Below are 21,933 nucleotides of genomic sequence, written 5' to 3' on the forward strand. Positions count from 1 at the left end.
AATAAGAAGCAAAGAAAAGCGTCAAGGAAAAGCATAGGCAGTTCACAGCAATTTGAAATTAAAGCCGTAAAACTGATTTGCAATTTATTGGCATTCAAATGGACTTCGGAAACGAAGTTAGTTGTTTGTAAGAAACAAGGTGAACCATACGTACAAGGGAGGTCTAAGGTTCGCGATAATTATCTTCAGTGTATACCTAAATAGAAACAAGAGTGAGATTTCTGTTCCACTCAATGACACAATTGTATATGAGTCAACAGGTCGCATGCATATATAGCTTGAGCTGCAGTGTGTGGCACAGGAAGTGCATGGGTTGTGGTATATAGTTCAAGATACTGCACGGATCAAAAACGTTGAGAGAGGGAGAGAGAGAGAGGCGGGGGGTGGGGGATTGAAAAGGCAGGGTGGTTAATTAACCAGGTTCCAGCTGCATCGAACGTTGAGAATGTTGCGAATTGCAAAGGTGAACCGCCTTTACGCTTAGTCCAATGCTTTGTATTTACTTGGGGAAGGGAGTGCAGAAACATTATATATATATATATATATATATATATATATATATATATATATATATATATATATATATATATATATATATACAAATTTCTTTCTGTTAAGCAATTACGCTGGAATTTTCTCAGGCATAAAGAGCACGTGACCCCTCTGCAGAGTCTGGGATCTTAAACCACCAGACATGGCGGTACATTTAGTAACTCGGTGAGTCAGTCGCGAAGCGACCAAGAGGTTTTGATCGGTCTATGAAACGGTCATCATAAGCCATGCACCTAACTGTGCCGTTAGCCACTGTATACATATTTTGGCTTTTGGAGGCAACAATGCGACAGGCTATGCACGCGTACACTTTTTACGCGAGCAACGTCTCCACAGCTGCGATGACAAGGCAGATATCTTGCATTGTCATTGCGCAAGCCTCAGAGGGCATATTTTTACATCGTCAATAAATTATCCGGAAAGTCACATGGCGACGATTCGTCCGGTCCGCATGCAAATGCGAGAGTTGTAAACAATGACGCTGCAGATACGAAATATTATCGAGGCGTGGCGCTTGCTGCGACCACGTACAGGTATATTCATTGTTAAAGAGAACACGCAATAGCTGGTTCGTGTCCTGCGGGTGCTGCAGTTTCTATAGCAACTGCGGAAGGTGCTGTTGACACAGGCACACAGTGAAGAGCCAGCGCAATCTTCCGCACGTTATCTGCCGCTAAGTTGGACGTTTATACAGACCGATTAGACAGCAGACCTTTTTCAGAGACAAAGATTCTTGGACCGTGGCCCCACGCGTCGCAGGCTTACAAAGCGACGCGGGCATTGTTACAGTTCATGAAGTCTACTGGCCTCAGTGACCGATTGTGAAGTGTTGGACAACCGCATGTGTTTATACTGCGAGTGCCTTCTTCCCTCTTTCTCCTTTCTTTTCATCCCTTTAAACCCCTTCCCCGTGTAGGGTAGCAAACCGGACGTGCTTCTGGTTAACCTCCCTGCCTTTCCTTCTTTTTTCCTCCTCCTCCTCCTCCTCCTATACAGACTATACAGCTTGTACAAGGGAAGTTAGCTCATTCATGCTCGGATGATGTGTGTTCGCTTTAAGCATGGAGGCATATACCTGTACAAAGCGAAAGACAGGCATACATAAGTTTCCCATCGTTTCGAGGACAAACGATGCTGCAAGCTGGCGACAGGCCGTGTTCCTTTACGTGTTCTATTACTTCGTGTATAAGCCGTGCCTCATTCCCGAACCAGCTCGCGCGCAATGCGAAGAACGGGCCTGAGAGATAATGAACGCACTTCGCGATTCTCATATCTCGAGAAGGACAAAGCTCTCCGTGACCAACGGCTTTCCCGTGGCATGCTATACCGAGTCGGAGACTATATGGCCGTAATAGTGGATACTTTGTTTGCTTATTATGGCCCTGTACAGAGCCACATAGTCAAGGACAAACTAAGCATCGTTATGGAAGGTTCCTACAAGGTCTTTCACAACGCGTCCGCCATCAGCTGTATACGAAGTCGGGCGGTTCGTGTCACGGCTATACAGACCGGCTGGACCTGAACGTTGCATTGTGCATATATGCGCATATAACAGACCGTGTGCGCAACCAAAGCGGGCTGTCCTCGGTAAACGGCTCTGCCTTAGACAAAGAGACCACGGTTCTTCGTATATAGAGGCGAGTCATTGTTGGACCAACATTCCTGGCCTCAGATATTGAGTCTACAGTTAGCGAGAAAAAACTTGGTGTTATCCTTATTTCCTTTTAATGTTGTAGGTGACAGGTATTCCACCGGCGTACAGTGTTGCAGATACTAATTCACCCATTTCCAATTGAACGAAGTGGAAAGTGATAATTAATGACCCGTGGATAATGTTCAATCTCAACGATACTGCAGCGTATAACTGCATGCATTAATGTTTTTTTTTTTTTTCTTAGCGCAGTTGAACAATGCCGTCGCGCTCAGTATATAGCTCTGGCGTTCAGCTATATGCTGTCACGAGGTCACGGGTTCGATTCCCAGCCGCGGTGGCCGCTCCTTTACATAGATTTAGGTACACGTTAAAGAACCTGTCGTGGTCTAAGCTCATCCGCGGAGCCCTCCATCACGGCATGTCTCATAGCCCTGGCGTCGCCTTGGGACGTTAAACAGCATTGAATCAATATATACCATGCACGAATCAACTGCTAGCCTTGAAGCATAAATACTTCTGTTCCAGTCTGCGTTTGCAGCTTCCGTAATTTACTTCAGAGAAATGTGGATCGCCATTTTACTTAGCATCCGCGCTATGAATGTCAGTCAAACGTCCCATCTTCATGACGCACAAAAACAGCGTAATTCATAAATAGAGTACGCTGCAGTGGAAATTTAACTTTGTGCACGAGTTCTTTCGAACTTTGTTATATCACATCCGTTTAAAGTGTTTACTCAATAAATTGAAAACGCATACACTCTGGACTGTAGCGAACTCATGTGGTATGCACGCGCTCTCCAACAATGCACGCAACGAACCCGCTTGCGCGGAACTGCTGTTCTTAGACAGGTCTGCAATGCCAAATACCCAGACCGCGTCTCGGCAGCGTCTTTCCCGACGAACCCATTCTAAAGCTATGGTCCATTATGCCGTGTCGCTATTTCGGGCCCTCATCTTTCCACCGCTGGCTTCCTCCGCGCTTGCGTGCACATGCTTTCGTTCTGTCGTCCTCTCCAAACGCAGAAAGCGACCAATTACGAAGTCCCGAGCGCGCACCGCTTTCCGTGGAATTGTTTCCGCGGCAGCGCCTCCCCCTCCTCCTCCTTTTGCAACGCGGCCCAAGCGAGTAGGCGGCGGCGGACAAGAGGGGAGGCGGGGGAGGGGAGCGCCCTTGGCACCAAGCGCGCCAGACGAGGGAATCTCAGCTCGCTTTCTTCGGCCGCTTTCCCTCGCGCCAACCGAGAGACGCGCTAGAAGCGTAATCCAGCGGTGCGTCTCGGAAACCGTTACATGACACCGCGCACAACTGACCTCTCTCAGGAGGCGTTTGCGGAAGGGTTACGGGAGAGAATCGGAAGAGGGTGCACGCCTGACTTCTCGCTGCAGACGGAAGACATTCAAGGGAATGATGACCATCCCACTTTCCTTTTTTTCGTTTGTTTGCATTAATTTCGTTCCGCCCTCTCCGAACGACAATGGGTGATCGTCTTCAGTTTATTTTATTATTATTATTTCATTTGTTGAAACAAGGCGTCTCTTACGGAAGAAAAGCCAGCGTCGGTTTTGCGCTGCAGCCATTTTACTCATCCTCTTCTTTATAAATTCAGGTCGGCTCGCGGGATTGCTACTGCAGTCGGACACGTTTTTTTCTGCCGTTTAGCAACGCGAACCACAACTTCCGTCCGGGCCGCGTTCGCTATACACTAGAGCGGGGGTGTGACTGGGTCGGGTGCAAGGAAGAAGAAGAGGATGCGTGGTAAGCTCACCACATCCATGCTGGCGCGCGTCCGGCGGTGCGTTGCTGCTCCGTCGGACGGCGAAGACGCGGGGCTGGGCTGCGGCCGCGCTTCGGCCAACGCTGCACCGGCGGGGCCTGTAATGGCGGCAGGGCAGCACGCTTCAGTCCCCCATGGAGGCGCCGTCGACGACGACACATTCACAGCGCGCACAGCAACACCGACACGTGGTCATCAGACGAGAGCGCAACAGGCAGGCGGGCGCAGTTTCGCTCGAGGCGGCCGCAGGCATGCGCGCGCGGAGCGGCCGCCGCGAAGGCACACACACCACCACCACCGGGCGAGAGCAGCACGGGACGCGCACGACGCGTTGTCCCGCGGAGTGCGGCCGGACGCGGGGGGGCGACACGGCGGCGGCGCGCGAGCGGCCTGCCCTCCTCGCTCCGTGACGCGACACCCTCGCCCTCGCGACGCGCGCGCGCCCGCAGCCGCTGCGACGACCCGCCGTGCGCCGCCGCGTCGCGTCGCGGGGGAGGGGCGTCGTCCGCGCCGTCAACCAATGGTCGCGCTCACCTGGTGACACGGTGACACGCGCGCATGCGCGGTGGCCGCCGCAAGGGACGACATCTCCCCCTCCTTCGTTCGCCCCCCACCTTCAAGCGCGCGACCGCGTCGCGCCGCCGAGAACGCCGCAGCCGCGAGTGCCGCCAGTTCCGCGCGACGCCGCGACGCGCCGCTCGCGCCGGGGCGGAAAGAAAGGGGCAACGCGCCCGCCGGGGGCGGGACCCGGAAGGTGGCGCGCGCGAGGGAAGAGCACCTGGGCGGCCGCGCGACCAATGGCGGAGCGGCGCGGGGCCACGCCCACTTTCTTGCTGGCAGCGGTCAGCTACGCAGCACAAAAAAGTGGAGGGACACGGGGCGCCCCCCGGGGGTGCTCCGGCGAACTACGGGAGACGCGTCGGAGGATGCGGAGCAACCGGACGCCGCCGTCATCCCGTGCATCTCGGACGACTCGGCGAGGAGGAGGCTCTCCTTGAAAGCGCTCTCCGGCACTCGGAGTCACGCAGGTAGCCTTGGCACTCGGCGGGGCTTTGCAGCGCGTGCTCGTGTGGCGCGGGGGCATGACTGCGGCTATCGCTAACTTGCCGGGCGAGTTTCCTTAATGGCCAATTTGCGCAGAGGAATCCTGTCTGAATGAGCTGTACATGTACTAATTAAGCGCCGTTGGGTAGGAAGCAATTCAAGATAGCCAGGAACTACGTGGAATTTTGTGTTTCCAGTTAAAATTGGCGTAGAAAAAGCCGCTGTAAAATTTTCGACAAATTAAATTCATTCGCGAAGTAGTGGCATTCGTAATAACTATGTCAAGCCAACACACCCTTATTTATTAACAGGCGCAACACACCGCAAAATATCAGTATACTGTGCTCGACGAATGCTTGCTACGAAAGTAGAAAAGAACGTTGTTCATGTAGGGAGGCGAGGAGGGGGGGGGGGGGTGAGGGGGAGCGATCACAAGACGGCTGTTCAGATTGGCCGCAAGCTATCTGCCTCGTTTTATCAACTATCAGCAGACAAAAAAAAAAAAAGAAACATGGCTACAACAATTCTAGGCCGTCTGTGGATTGCATCGTTAACGTTGCTTACGAGGAGACCGCGCTTATATCATGCGGAAGACCTTGAATACAACAAAAACCGCAAGAATGGAGAAGCACAAACAAGTTATTTCCTCGCCAGTCTATCCGAACCACAGCTGTAAAAGGGATAACGATATTAAAAGGCAGCATTTACGGCATCGCCAGTGTGTAAGATGTCGTTGGTGATGAATTAAGTGGCATCAATATAAATAAACAGGGATATTGGCATTCTTTTGAAAGTTCAATTACAAAGACAACGACAAATGCTGCGTAGTACTATACATAAGCTGTCAACAATTCTCATCTGACCCCACTAGTGCCGTGCTATTAAATTGGAACATTCAACAGCGTGTGCTGCGAACGAGACTAACAAAAACACGACGACAGCTAACGTGAATGCAACGCCTGCATATCAGGTGTTTTCTGCTGCACCAAATTATGAAAAATCACCTGTGGCAGATTTGGCACAATTATAATCCTTGAACTAAATTACTCAGTCAGGCGGACATTACTCCAACGAGCAATATAATGCGTGATTGACTAATTAACAAAATTACACTAAATATCTTCTTACTAATGAACTTATACAACACGTAATTCAATTTACGAATTGCAGCTATTGAGTTTATACAGGGCATGTGGACTTGTAACGAATACTGAGAATATAGCAGCGGTTTCGAGATACGCGCAGTAAATGTTGCGCTAAAATGCCCTGTTGTTCTACTCACATATTAAAGAAAACGCTGTTTTATGCATTGAAGCACAAAAGTAACTGGAACGCCAATGTATTTAGGACGCACACTTTGTAAATTAATATCTCGAAACTGATGTCATCCTGAGAATTCGTTCCAAGTGTATCCGCCTCGCGTGCTCTCCGGCTACAATTCGTAAATTGCAATATATGCCGTAAAGTGTGTAATTACAGAGTTAATTGGTGCAATTATGTTAATTATTCAATTAAACATGCATTTTCATTTCTCGTAGGGGTAATGCCCGCCTCATCGAGTAGTTCAGTTCAAGGGTTAGAATTCTGCTATCTGCTACAGGCTATCTTTAAAAGCAATTGGTGCATCTGAAATAAAACATCTAGTGTATGTAGGCTTAAGTAGAACTTAGGTTTCCTCAGTATTACAGAAACACCTGAATCGTGGAATTTAGAGTTCGCAACTAAATCTTGCACTGTAAGAATTTGCCGTGAACCTTGATGTTTATACGTATACTATCGTTTTCCATTTGCACTTTACTTTAATCGCACACCTATTCGTTCGGTTATGCAGCTCTTTGCTATAGCTAATATTGTGAAGACGCCGATGTCAATCTTTGCCATAATTTCTTACATCGATCGATCAATCAATCAATCAATATATCAATCGATCAATCATATAAAGTAATAATAAAGATTCTAGAAATAAAGTGAGTAAAGACCACGTAGCCTGCACGGTGTCAGATTTCAATAATATTCGAAAAGTGTTATTTATTTATTTATTTATTTATTTATTTATTTATTTATTTATTTATTTATTTATTTATTTATTTATTTATTTATTTATTTATTTATTTATTTATTTATTACAAACACTCTCAATGGCCGAAGCTTTAAAGAGGGGTGAAGGGTTACAATTGAAAAAAAAATTCAAAATTTAGTTTATAAAAAGGGGAATTGTTATACAATTGCTAAAAAAATGAAAGAACATTGAGAAACATTACTATAACAAACAGTAAAGATAGCATGACACAAAACAAGAATAGCGCATACTAAAACAACAGGAAAGAAACACAGCGGTTAACAATATCAGATGCTTACATTATATTAATACACAATGAATTTGCACCACGTGAACAAATGCACAGTACATGATACCTATTATAACGAGAAAAAAAAGTATCAGACGTCAATATCACAAAGGAAGAAAAGGATCAAATAAACATTTGCGTAAACGTGTACTGTCGCTGAAAGACGCAATAGAAATCGGTAGGTGGTTCCATTCGTTAGTTGTGCCAGAGTCCTTCAATACTTTTTCTGGTCACGAAACTCCGGCCGAAGTTTCATTCAGGGACAAAAACTGCCGCTAGGATCGCCCCTGTTAGCGTGAAGGCTTCGCCGTCGGCCGGCGACGCTTGCGTGCCGGCTGTTTCTCCGTCGGCAACGCGCCTAATTTTTTCATCTGCTCTTCATTTCCACCTGTAAAAACGCGAGCGACGCGAGCGAAGTGCGCGTGTTTTTTTTTTATTCAGTTGACGCGTAGCTTAGCTGTGAAATAGAGGCAAGGCCACGCGTGTTACTGAGTCGTATATGTTGCAGCGTTCGTTCGTTGCGGTAGTCACGGCCGCTACGTTCTCGCTTTGAGAAGGCGGACATCTGGCGTTTTCGATTTTTGACTAGTCTTTGCAGTTTCCTGCATTTGAGTTAACTAGCACCAGATTTAAATCGGTATATACAGCCCTGGGCGACATGCTGCGCTGAGTAAATAGGTGTGCAAACGTACAGCACGATGGGTTAGCGCTGTGTCTGCGCGATTTTATAGCGCGCTAATAATGTAAAAAAATAATCTAGGTTTGGAAAGTGAGCGTCAACATCATGAAGAAAAACGCTCACGAAATGGAAGCAGCATAATGGGCGCGCGTAGGGGGGTAGGAGTAAATGCTACACACTTGAGCGACTTTCCTGACTGTCCACATAGGTATAGGGTGTCAACAAAAAAACTCGTACGGTCAGTGCCTGACACACTCCTCCCACCAAAACGACAAGTTAATTGATTGATTGGTTATGAGGTTTAACGCGCTGACGCTATGCAGGCAATCGGGCGCGCGCCGTAGTGTAGCTCTCCGGAATAATTTTAACCATCCAGGTATCTTTAACATGCGCGGGACTCTCTAAAACACAGGCATTTTCTCTTTTCGCCTCCATCAGAAAAGCGGCTGGGAACCCGCGTACTTGGGCTGATCATCATCAGCACAGCGCCTTAGCCCCTGAGCCACCGCGGCGGGGACACTAAAAAAAAATTTAGAAAAGAAATGCAGGCAAAGCTAGCCATGCTCCGCTTTCCAAATTCAAAATACCTGATTGGATAATCAAAATGTCGCCGCCGTGGATTTTGGTTCCGCCACACAGATGACAGTAACCTGACTGACCACTTGCTGATCGTCGCAGGCAGCTGCCAAGCGCACGCAAATGACTAGAAAACGCGCCGCGGCTGTGGTGCAAGTGTTTATTCATACAAGTTTACGGCAATAGCATGGCGGATAAAGGAAATAAACAACGTCACACAAATATGTGTCACTATCAAACACAAAACACAACAGTTGGGCTTTGCATAGCATGACAAACAGAACATCTGCTACCGACTAGGCTTGTTGCCACCACTTGCTGGGCAGTTTGCTCGCCGCGTCGCTCGTGTCAGCTTGTTTTTTTCCCTGGTGTAAAAGTGCAGGCGGCACCTCAAGAAAAAATGAACAACCTCTGCTGTGGTACCCACATAGTGCAACCTACAGCCCACACCAGCAGAAGCAATGCGGCTGTCGAGCAAAACTTGCTCAACAATGTTCGCATACACATCGGCACATGCAACTGTGTCCACAGTCAGTTCTTCAACATGTCCTTCCACAATGCGCAACAGGCTGAGGAGCTGGGATGAGGGCACTTGCAGGAATCCTCTAGACTTCTTCTGGAGTAGGTCAGTTGGCTCTCGTGTCTGGCTCTTGAGTGTTCCCACGCAGTCAGTGCAGCTTATCGTTGAAAACTTCTTTACCACATAACCGGCAAGATAATCAAGAATGCACTCTTTGGTGGAGAGCGTAACGTCAGGCACGGATGCATTGTTCACTGCCTCTCCCGGCTCCTCAAGAACGTCATCAAAGAGGACCGCCAACATGTCAACCTGCAAAATACATTCCAAGTTTCAAATCTTTCAATGTATAAGCCGAGATTCATAAATGCAAAAACACATTATGTTTCATTTGGTTATTTGGTCATTTGTGTAGTGAAACTGCTCCTGAAAAAAAAGAAACTAGACGTAATAAATAAAAGCAAGGGGCGCTTCACTTGACTGGAGGCAGGTTTTCCCTTGTCAAAGAGGCCCTGGAGCTTGAGCAACAGCTGGGGTCCATCTCCCTCGACCGAGGCCCGTTTTGGCGGTCGAACTAGGTTGTTCACAGAGAGCATCCGATAGATGAACAAAAAATGTTGCACAGTCGGCTGCCCTCCATCACCAGCAACATGCCTGACGATGCCGAAAAACCTCTAGAAAGAAAACATCAATTTATCGCAACAATGAGAAATTCATAGCACATTTATACACATAAAAGTAATCATGTTTACCTCTAGAGGATCTTGTCCGAAGTTCCCAACGAGAACGTAACGAAATCCAGACAACAGCAAGTTCTCGATGAGTGCAACTGAGCTATGCAGTGTCAGTCTGAGGGCTCCACATGTCTGCTTACTCAGAAAGCAGACTTGCCTCTCGGTCGGTAATGTCTTGATGTATTTCTCCCAGTTGTCCAGCCATGCAATGCTGTCCTTCAACACCTGGAATAAAATTATGCTTCATCTATAGTACACGAAGAACACTTCATAACACATGTAATAATCTCACAGCAATGTGTTGTGCTTCGTTGAATCGAACATGGTCTGGCCTGCGAGAGTTCAGGCAGTCGAACAGCTTGTTCAATGTTCTTGTGAATTGCGATGTTGCAGCCGACCCATGGAGCTTCTTGCAGTCTTCCTGCTCGCTATAAAACTCCATGGCCGAAGCAGTACTCTCACTGAACAGCTGTAAAATGTGTGGAAAAGAAGGGTTTTAAGTTTACTTCCCAAAATGTTTGAGCAGATGTTTTTGAAATACACTTTGCACTGAGCATAGCTGCGTGCATGACTTGCCTGGACAGCCAACTTCACGCTCATCTTTTGGAACGCGTTGGGGAAAATATGGGCTTTCGTTAACTTCGGTACAGCCCGGAGTCCAGCCTGTCCTTCTTCATAGTCCAGTAAGTCCTTGTAGTGACAGTGGAACACCTCCTGTCCTTGAGGGAGCTGCAACATAAGGACAAGTGACATTTTTTTTTAAAACTGAATAGTTTATGCATATATTCATATGCAACTTTTTTTTACTTACCAAAAACTTGCCCACTTTCAGCAAGTTGTTTCTGATGCACTTAAATATGTGCGGTGGATCAATTACCACGTGGACTTGCTTTGAGGGCTCACATGGGTTTTCGAAACACGTTTGAAGCTTGTGCATGTCCCCGTTGACACCTTGAGAGAAAACAGTTTAATAGTACACTTGTTTTTCTACTACATCACTAACCACAGCTAAATAAAATTTGAAAAGACGTACCCAGAGATCTCAAGGCTGATTGGTTTGATGTGGAGTTGTCGCACGTCACTGCGTCAACAACAACACCAGCGTTTGTAAGGTGAACAATGCACTGCAAAAGGAGCTTCGCCACGATTGATCCTGGGGCAGCACCAGAAGCACAAAATGTGCCCACGGTTTGCGACCACCCTCCTAGAAAAGGCCGAAACAGAAAGACCAGCACGTGGTCGCCGTCTTTGCTATGGTCACCTGGTCGTGTGTGTTCGGCGAAATCCACCTTGCCCAGCAGTGCCATGTCCGACTCGCGAATGTGAACGCTTTTTCTAACGCTCATTTCATCGAACATGAGCACCCCTGGAAAGTTTTGGGTAGGTTAACATCTTGTCTCAATTGCGCTGCTGAATATAATACAATTATAAAAATGAGTACTGCTTCTTACCTCGACGCTCTCTTTCTGGAACTGATTTTAGCTTTTCACACAGAACCGTGAACAAAGTGCTGTCGAAGCCAAAATCAGCTTTCAGATTTCTGAGGTAGCCATAGAGGGTGCGGGGATTTGGAAGGGGCAGAAATTCATTTTCGTGAAGAAAAGTGTAGACTGCTGTTGACTTTATCTTTAGCAGCAAGCAGTCATAAATCCACTCCTTTTTGTACCTGGAGAGAATGAATTGCATATTTGTTTTCCACAATGAGCTTGTTGGAAACTATTCATGCAAAGCAAAAAATAATGAGAATGGTGTTATAAAAACTGAAGACAGTATATTTGCCCAAACAAACCTGCAATTTTTCCCGAAATTAGAAATAACACTACACAAAACAAAACGGCCAAACCAATGTCTGCCTCAATAGCATATTGTTTTGCGGTACAACAGATACAAATACATGATGAATAAATGAAGGTTACACCTTGAGATAACATTTTGAAACGCAAAAGGGGCAATCCAATAGCAATGTTACTGTGTGATGGGGTATTTGGAACTTACCGCGCAGCTGTTGCAGACTTCGCGTTGGCTTTCATGAGCCAGTGGTCAAAAATGAGCTTCTCGCGAGCCGAAAGCTTCTGAACGTCTTGGTGCGATCTTCTGCTCCTATTCGCTTGCGCCGTCAATTTCGCAATCTTCACTTGGCACAAACGAAGTTGCTGCTTAGTGCTTCGAAGCTGGTCTTTAACTGCGTGGAGCTCTGAGATGGAGCAGACATTTCCCTCTGTCTGGCATGCCGTCTCTGTGCAGCTTCCAGTGTTTATCGCTCCACCTGTCAAACGAATAAATATGGATCAATATAATGCGACATCACGCAGCACACAGGCAGAGTCCTTCACTCTGACACAGGCAATACAGGCTCTCAACATAGTGAAACAAGAAAACAAGGCAACGCGAATGGAGGCTTACCATCATCTCCGGCTGCTTCAGGATCGCAGGGCTCTGTGCTGGAGCTCACAGAAGCTGCAGTGCCATCGTTGTTCGGCGACGAAACGCGACGACGTTTTGCAGGCGGATTTTCTCGCTGTGAGCGCGACCGTGGCTTGGGCTTCGTAAGATACGCCGGCAGGTTTTCAAATATCCGGGGTATGGCACCGACGCGGAGCTTAGGCTTCTCGCGCTGCAGAAGCACAGATTGTCCACTTATTCTGAACTCATCGGCTCGAATAATGTCCGTGGTGTCGAAATGTTTCTCGCACACACGAACGGCCTTCGACTCGAAGTTGAAAGCGCCCGTCTCCTGTCGTGGAATGGCTCGCTTCCACCTGTCGCGTTGTTCGCGGTCGCTTGGGAGGCAGAACAGCGAAGCTTTTTCCGTACAACTCCGATAGCCAGAGCGGCAACCAGGTACGCAGCACGTCAGAGGCATGGTAGTTCACATATATTGCCGTCCGTGATGAGTGTAGAAAGCTATACCACACAACAAACAAACCAGTAGGCTCGCGCTCCAACGCACTGCAAATGCGGCCGCCGCCGTCCAAGCCGCCTTCACCAGACTCGTAGCGCCACCGCGCGGGAGCTTTGGTCCCCATATGAAGCTCTCCCATAGCGTTACGGAGAAGTTTCGTGACCAGAAAAGTATTGAAGGACTCTGGTTGTGCGCAACATGAAATAATTAACTATCTTTGTATTACAGAGGATGCATCCGACTTTATTTTTGTGGTCAATCCGAGACGAGCAGTATATAGGTGGGTGTTGGAACGAGAATCGAGCTGGTCGCTCAAAGGCGCGTGATTGTAAATTTTATGGAAAAGACAAAGAAGGAAAACCTTTCGGCGCAGTGACAGCTAGCGAAGGCAATGATAAGCTTTTTTTCATTAGTGTTACGCTGTATGTGTGGTTGTAATTGGAAAAGATAAAGCGATTTGCGTTATTCTGGGCAAGTTCAATGGGTTGAGATATAGATTAGCTTGGTTAGGGTCCCAGATTGAAGCTGCATATTGAATAAGCTAGCGCAAGACAGGGGTAATTGGAGATCGCAGGAAGGGAGGGAGGGCCTTCGTCCTGCAGTGGACATAAAATATAGGATGATGATGATGATGATGATGATGATGATGATGATGATGATGATGATGATGATGATGCTGTGAGTATTTTTAGAGACAGGTGCTTTACAGAAGCTGCGCCGGAGGTTATACAGTTTATCGTGTCAATTTGTGGCTTTTCGAAGTCAAAGTAGCAGTTAATAAGAACACCTAAGCACTTATAGGAAGGTACAGCCTCTAGTTTTTTTTTTTTATCTGTAAGACGCGGGACAAATGTTCTGACGTGAAACGTGCATTAGTTTACATTTGCTAAGTTCCATTTTCCAAGTTTTACATCAAATTGCGACCGAATTGAGGTCTGTTCGTAAGGCCTGCTCGTCAAGTCATGGACTTCGCGGTATAAAGAACGCAGTCGTCTGCATATAATTGCATTAATGAAGACACTTGGTTAGGAAGGTCATTAATATAAATTATAAAACGTAACGGACCTAAAACAGAACCCTGAGATGACCAGATGTTACCTCAGTTAGTGGTGAATCCTGGTCGCTATACATGCTGAAAGCGATTATTAATAAAACACTCGAGCTATAGTATATAAAGGTCCAAATTAGGTAAATACAGCTTATACATTAATAGTTTATGATTTACTTTGTCAAATGCCTTGTAAAAATAAAGAGAAATGCAATCAGCGTGGGAAACTATATCCATGCAGTGATTGCGTGAAAAGAATTCGCGTTTCGTAGGAAAACGGGCGTCGGAAGCCATGTCGTGATGATTTGGAAAGAGCCTTAGATTCAAGAAATATAAAAAGTTGTGAGTATAATATATGCTCCATTATTTTGCAGGGAATGCTAGTTAAGGAAATGGGTCAGCAGTTTAGTGGTTAAAGTGACTGTTACCAGATTTATATAGCGGAACCACCTTACCGGTTTTCCATTTCTGGGGTAAAGCTCCATTGTACATACCGCTTGAACCTACTGCCGTCCTGTACCAAGCTTACAGCGAAAATTACTCGCCGTGATGCAATTTTACTTTGCCACCTCTGTTTAGGGGTGCCATGACTTTTACGAGAGCGTACTCATTCCTTCTGGGCATGTCCGACACACCAATCTGTGACTCGTGCAACTGTGAGGAGACAGTGGAACACGTGTTGTGTTTTTGTCATCTTTATGAGACCGAACGCGACATTCTCCGGAGTGTGTTAAACTGATTAGACAGGAGACCGTTTTCAGAGACAAAGATTCTTGGAACGTGGCCCCACGCTTCGCAGGCTTACAAAGCGACGCGGGCATTGTTACAGTTCATGAAGTCGACTGGCCTCAGTGACCGTTTGTGAAGTGTTGGACAACCGCACGTGTTAATATACTGAGAGTACTTTCTTCCCTCTCTCTCTCCTTCCTTTCATCCCTTTAAACCCCTTCGCCCGTGTAGGGTAGCAAACCGGACGTGCGTCTGGTTAACCTCCCTGCCTTTAATTTCGTCTTTCTCCTCCTCCTCCTCGTCCTCCTACTCATAGTTAACAGAGTTGACGTTTTCGAGGATGACAGTCTGCCCTATCTATACAGAAGCCTGCATTTGTGCCATCGCAGTTTTCTTTACTCTTATATTACTCTTCTTCTCGTACTCTTATTATATTATAAGCATATAGTGTCCCTGTACATCGCCCCACGTGTACTTAGTACTCATTCTCTCCCTATTTTTCTCTTTTCTATTCCCCCTTTTCCTTACCCCTAGTGTGCAGGGTAGCAAACCGGACCCTCTTCTGGTTGACCACCCTGCCTTTCCTCTCCTTGCTCTCTCTCTCTTACTAGGCGAATGCTGAACTATATTCTGAATATAATTTGCTGCATTTAAAGTAAGACGAATAAAACGTACTCACTCGTGGTAGCAGAACTTCGCGTTATGCCCTGAAGTGTAAAATACCTAATAGAAATGACAGGGAAAAGTTGTAATCCCCTTCAATATATAGCGCGAATCTAGCAGGAGGAATTTTTCCTCAACTGTGAAGCGTAATTTCTGAGAAACCCGCATGCGTTTCCTTTGTAGCTTCGTGTTACATTCGGGTGGATGACAATTCTTTTCCCTTTCGTGACGCTTCCTCCACCGCTGAAATGATTTACCTGACAGAAATGAGATTCCCAGTTTGGAACTTCCCAACTCCACCAGCGAAACGGATACAATTAATTCTGCATAACACATGTGCCACAAAGAGCCCCATTTTCGTTGCATGAGGTCTGCAAAAGTTTCATTCCGAAGATACCAGCATATAGACTGCAGTTATCCCAAGAAGTTCCATCCGAAATATACCATAGAGCGGAATTAGACTAACTTTATCCCAAGTATAGCATGCCGAAGCGAAGCCAGTGTATACAACGTTGTACATTAGCTCAGCTTTCCTGTATACTACTGTCGATGTACTAATTTACTTATCAATAAAAATGAATTGAATTGAATTTCCGTGTGGCCTGTGAATAAGTGAAAATATTCCTTTAAATATATGTGCACTCTTCACATGAAAATGTATACACTGTATACAAATGTATACGGCTGGTAGTTTGCAGAATTTGATTTTTTGTGGCGCTGAGTGACGTTATTGTTAAGACTGTCACTTCAATTCTATATATATCATCCTTTTTATATTCTTCAATTGACGCAACATATTTGACGGCCTAAGTGAAATTCGCCCCCATAAGACACTTGAATTTGTCTTCATCGTTTAATTGCAACACGTTTAGTTCAAACTGGTTCATAAATTGGATAATCAGAGAATTTATGTCATTTCATATTCGCATGCATGCTTGAATAAGGAAACCATAGATAGAGTTCAATTGAAACTAACCTCGAGCTCAACATGAACCGCTGCATGCTATATATGGTGCTGTGTCGCCGATCTAAATTTCTCATCATAAAACAATACTAGCAATAATCATCCTTATCCTCTAGAAATCGTATATCCGTTAATGTGCGGAACGAAAAGAAAGCCTTTATGTGAGGAGAGGACACTTCGCCGCACAGCGAACTCTGCATACCATTAAGCGCGATCTTGAATCTCCATCCTCTCTGCATTGAAAGTACACGCCCCGACGGATGTATATTGCGCTCACCGCGCCAAGATTTGCGCTTGGAGTTATAAACGACTTCCGCGAGAATCACCACGTGTGATCGTCCGAAGAATCTCCTCCGAAAAGAGTGAGCCGAGTTGTCGCAGGAGAAAACCTTTTCTCCGAGACGTGGCAGTCTGCGTTAATGACGTATATACTCGCGTTACCACACACACACACACACACACATATATATATATATATATATATATATATATATATATATATATATATATACAACGACGCGTTTTTGCACGGAAACCGGTTGTGCTCCCCTCAACGCACTTGAGTTTTAAATTGTTTTCGGTTGAACCACCTGGCGACGGTTGTAGGGTGTTCTTATTCTTCAGTTGCTCACAAATTTGAGCGCATGTATTTGAGTGAATGCGAACCGGAAGCGAATAATACGGAAACGAAGCGCGCCAGGAATTTTCGCGTATACACGAATACGCACGAACACGCATAAGGCTGACTTTCGCGAAAGCGTCCACGGATCCCGAAGTTGGCCTGCAGCACCAGATAATTTTGCAGTTTTGTAGATCACAATTGCGCCGACTGCATCGATTCTAACCTTTGAACACGTTCAAATATATAGCCCGCGGGCTTTATGTGGACCGTATGAAACACGGGAATTTAGTGATTTTTGATTTGGAACCCTTAAACAATAGTGTTGGATCCAGTAATAGTTGCACAGTGACTGTGATTTGGTCTGGTTTCCCTCTATACTGATAGCGAATGTCCACCATGACGGATGGGCCAAGTGGGATGAAGGAAAAAAAAAAAAAAAAAGAACGACCATTTAGTTCCGGCTAGAAAGCAACAGGAACACTTGAGGAAGAATGAACGGAATTGACACTAACATAATGTTCCAAGAATTTTAGGAATTAAGACAGTCACCTCGAAATAAGTAGATATTTCTCAACGACTGAATAACCACCCTTATAAGACAATTTCGAGAGAACAGGTTCCCGGGCAAAATAATGTCAGCAATGGACAAATTTAATCCAATTTGCCAAAGCGGCATACTTCGAAAATCTCAAATTTTTTTATCTCGTAAATAGTCACTTGTCCTTTTCTTCTTCTTTTCGCTCAATGATCCGAAAGAGGGAGCGCCGACGTTGAACTGGACACAGCGACACGGGTCATGCACAGAAGACACACAGCGCTCTACCCTGTTTACCCTTTTCTTAATTTCCCCTAAAGATGAGATGCAAGAATGTCACCTCCGCGTCCTATTCTTATAGCAAGTATACGACTGTTAGCCATTGTCAATGCCGAGAGACTGCCCGTATCGGTGGACGTTACGACAAATGACACACAAGAGCTGATCCCCGTCGTGGTCTAGCATGAGGTATATACTACATAACAGGCTGAGCTGCACGCAAGGATCGAGAGAATTCAAGGTCGTTTTACTCACAGTGACTTAAAGAGCAAGATTGTGAAGGCTGCATGCTCGCACGCATCTTATCCCGAAATCGGGATGAGGACATTATTACACTGGGAGCCATGACAGGTATATATAGAACAGGTACCTTTACCTGCACGATCGTTTCCGACGATGTCAGAATGACTTGCAGCTACCACTTCAAGTGCTTCGCGTTGTTTTCCGATTGAGCGATAGAGGATTAATTAGGGACGTGCGACTATTCGAAACTTTCGAATAACAAGTCGGATTGGTGCCCTATTTAATTCGGTCTTTCAATCGAATAGTGACTGTTCGTATAAATACGAACATATCAAAACGTCAACTGTGCACAAGAAAAATATAATTGGAAGAAAAATACAATAAAGTTTATCCCCGCGGGCATGGTATTGACGTAAGACACAAGGATTTATGTGTTATGATAGGGTAGTTATGTATAGAGTAGCACGCCATATGTCGGTCAGGGAGTCAGACTTTACCGGCTATACCGCGATCATTCGCACTCTCCAAAGAGTCCGGTGTGTGCGAACAAACTGCTTATTTGTTCATAATGCTCGGTTTGCTATTTTAATAAGCAATGGCTCATGACGCGCAATCTAATGACGTAAAATCGACTATATATATATATATATATATATATATATATATATATATATATATATATACTGCTTTAAATGCAAATATGTAAAGATCGTTTTATAATAATTGTGAAAACGGCTGTTCATTAGTACGAAAATTATTCGAAAAAAAAGTATTCGATATTCGATTCGATTCTGGCTCTATATGCGATTCGTATTTGATTCGGTCTCGAAAGTTGTTATTCACATACCCCATTTGCTGATCTCAGTGAGGAGGATACAAGGCGCATATACATGTATAGGGAAGCTTGCAGGCACGCCGTGATATAAGACACAGATGATGATCGAGATGATGATCGAGATCGCAGAATTGCCGCGAGACTGGCCGCTCGAGGCACTTTGAGTGTATTCGCGGGCATCTTTCACGCTCGGAAAAACACTTTTATGTAGCACGTATTGAGCAACAGAAAGCTGTATCGGGCGTTTTTCATGTTGCTCTACAATTTTCTCATTGACACTGTGTTAATGAGGGCAGTACTTCCCAAGTTAGATAATTAATTACAATTACCTAATTAAATATCAGTAACGAAAAATTTACTGGCGGCTACTCCACTGTACTGGAAACAATACGCACTAGGTTTGCTTCGCGTAACGCCGTTCCTCTCTCTCTCTCTTTTTTTTTTAATCGTGCTGCGTGATAGCTGGGACACCCTGTATATATAGTATACTGCCAACAATTTCCGTAAACCAAGACAGCCAACTCCTTCCTTTCCAAAAGGTGGTCCAAAGTGAATACTAGCTACGTCATTAACACTGAAGCCAGAACTCCGGGTGTCTTAATGGGGCCAACTTCCACACCCGCTAATACATGGATCAATCGAGACTGACACATCTGTACTCAAAGGGTTTCGAGTGCAGTCATTCCCTGACATGCATATACGTATATAGCTACTCTATAAGTGACTTGTGCAGAGGGTACTCGAAACTCGTGCGCTTCTGCTATGCGCAGAGAAGCCCAGGTCCGAGACAACCACTCCTGGCCCGGGGTTGAACGAAGTACGCAGCGCCGTTGCTCTCTCTCTCTCCCCCGTCTTTCTCCTCGGACAAGGCCTGTGAGCGCGACTCCCCCTTGGCCCATTTCTCCCGCGCTCCGGCGCAGTCAGCGCCGACCGCGTCAGGCTTCTCATTTTTTATTGCGCCGGACGCCGCGCGATCCGCTATTCTTTTATTTTTCATTTCTCTTTCTCTTCCTCCTTTGCACCCCCTCCCTTTTGCTGCCACGAGCGTGCGTTCACGCGCTTTCTCACTTGCAACTTTTTTTTTTCTTTTTTTTTACGGTAATCCCTCTCCGCTGCGCTTTTTGTTCTTCTGGTGCCGCCGGGCCGCACGAACACGCGCTCAGCGGCGGCACTCTATAGTTGTGATTTTGTATTCTTATTCGAGCTCTTTTCTTGTTTGAGGCGCGCGCTGGCAACAAGATACGCGCGCGTATACTACACATGCACTGTACACGCTCCGCGCCGCGTACCGGTGGGGGCCCGCCGACGTTGCGTGTCAAACCGAGCGAGAAAAACGAATGCCCGGACCGCGTGTGCGCGTCCCGTGTTTGCCTTTAGCTTTTGAACCCCCCCCCCTCCCCCTCTCATCCAAACTTCTTACATTCTTTTTTTTTTTCTCCCTCTCTCTATTTGCCTCTTCACGTTTTGTTGTTGAGTGGCCTGTCCGTTTGTTGTGCAACGTTACGCGTCCTTCGGGGAGTAAGAGAGCGACTAGGAGAAGACCACCAGAAGCGCATATTTGTCTCTGTTCCAATCCACTTTATTTATTTGGTATCGCGCTTTAACTGCTTTCCCTTTTCGTGACTCCCATTCATTTCCGCATCCTCTTGGAGTGTTAAAAAAATGAAATAAAAGATGATGAAGAGAGAAAAAAAAAAGAAGTGCCCGAGTAGCAAGATAAAGCAAAACGGCGTTGAAAGCCGCAGCCAAACACATCCAATTGAGCAGCAAAAGCTACCAGCCAGCGCGTGGCGCATGCAGACTGGATGGCGCGGACGCCAGGCTACATAGATGCGGCTCGCGTCCTCCGCACCGCGAACGCCGGAGTGACGCGGCTATCTGGCACCGCATGCAGCCAGCGGCGGCCCTTGGCGTTTACCCTGGTGTGTCATTTGTGACGAGCCGGTGTGCGTGCATGCAAAACAAGTTTCTCCTTGCCCTGTTCACCTCTCCATAGTTTTTTTTTTCGTTTTTTTTTCTCTCTCGTAGCGAAGCCAGCGTGGCCTGAGCTGCTCACCGCGGCTGTCAGCGGCGCTTGGAGCACGGCCGCTAATGGTCCACGCGCAGAGAAAGAGCATCACTTCTTGCCAGCTGGCCGCGTCGCTGACAGTGGTGTCGGAGCACTCCCCCTGGCGCGTTATTTTTTTACAGCTATTAATAACGTCGTTGAGGCTATCCTGCAGGGATTCGAAGGTGTACGCTCATTAGTGCCCGTTCGTTATCGTATTTTTTTTACCCCTTTCTTCGTGATTCTGCTTAACGGACAAACTTTTTTTTTCCCCTGACAATCCAACTATCACTCCGTCGTTACCAGTCTTCCTCTTCTCATTGCGTCTCGTTTTTTTTAACACGAAAGTGTTTTATGCCGGGGTCCACCAAGACTTCACTGACGTATTTCCGTCACGGAAATACGTCAGCTTACAATGTACACGAACATAATACAAAGAAAGAAACCAGAAGAAAAAGTTCCACAAACATGCAAAATTGGGAAATCGAACCCACGACCTCTCGGTCCGCGACGATAGATCGCCGAGCGTTTAACCCATTGCGCCACAAACGCATTTGCAGAGAGCTACACAAACGCGCCTTATATATCTAACACTCCTCCGTGTACCCGCGCTCTTGCTCGGGGCGGTGCCGCCGCCTACGAGCAGAAAAGAGAAGTACTGCATTATGACACTAACGCGCACCGACAGTGAACGCTTCGGTGGTCTCAGCACTACGACGCCTCGATGCCAGCATTCGAAGGGACGCTGGCATCAAGAAGCACTACCAACGCCACATAGGTGGCGTTCACCGTACTCAGCACAGCGGAGCGTGGCCTCCGCAATTAGCTCTGAAAATGTTTCTGAAGTTGATCGCGGAGGCTGCAATTACGACGCGCTGTACGCGCTGATTTGACTCGGTGACGATTCAGTTACGTGCTTTGTCTTGCGCGTTGTATTAGTGTGTCAGTTACGTGCTTCGTCTTTCGCGTTGTGCTAGCGTGTGCAGCGTAGTGCAGCTTCCATATGCACGACGGTTGCTCATGGTCATCGACGTTGGTAGTCGTGATGGAGGAGACGTGCCACCAGGCGTCAGCGTGGGTGCATCAACGCCTAAGGGCGCTTTAGCCACAAAACACCAATAGACATTATATATCAATGTGCAATAAACATTACACTACTTCTGTGAAGACACGTTTCACTTTCGTGT

The 21,933-nt window shown here is 46.4% G+C and overlaps 1 protein-coding gene across 1 annotated transcript in view; it reads right to left on the reverse strand.

Moving 5' to 3' along the window:
• LOC119446677 (uncharacterized) overlaps positions 1–21,933 on the reverse strand; it is a 274,791-nt gene that overhangs the window by 183,847 nt on the left and 69,011 nt on the right. Inside the window, 1 exon segment of the mRNA XM_037711171.2 lies at positions 3,973–4,079. Coding sequence (XP_037567099.2) covers positions 3,973–4,079 — 107 coding nt within the window.

This window comes from Dermacentor silvarum, chromosome 3 (genome assembly GCF_013339745.2).
Source record: "Dermacentor silvarum isolate Dsil-2018 chromosome 3, BIME_Dsil_1.4, whole genome shotgun sequence".
Taxonomy (NCBI): Eukaryota; Metazoa; Arthropoda; class Arachnida; order Ixodida; family Ixodidae; genus Dermacentor; species Dermacentor silvarum.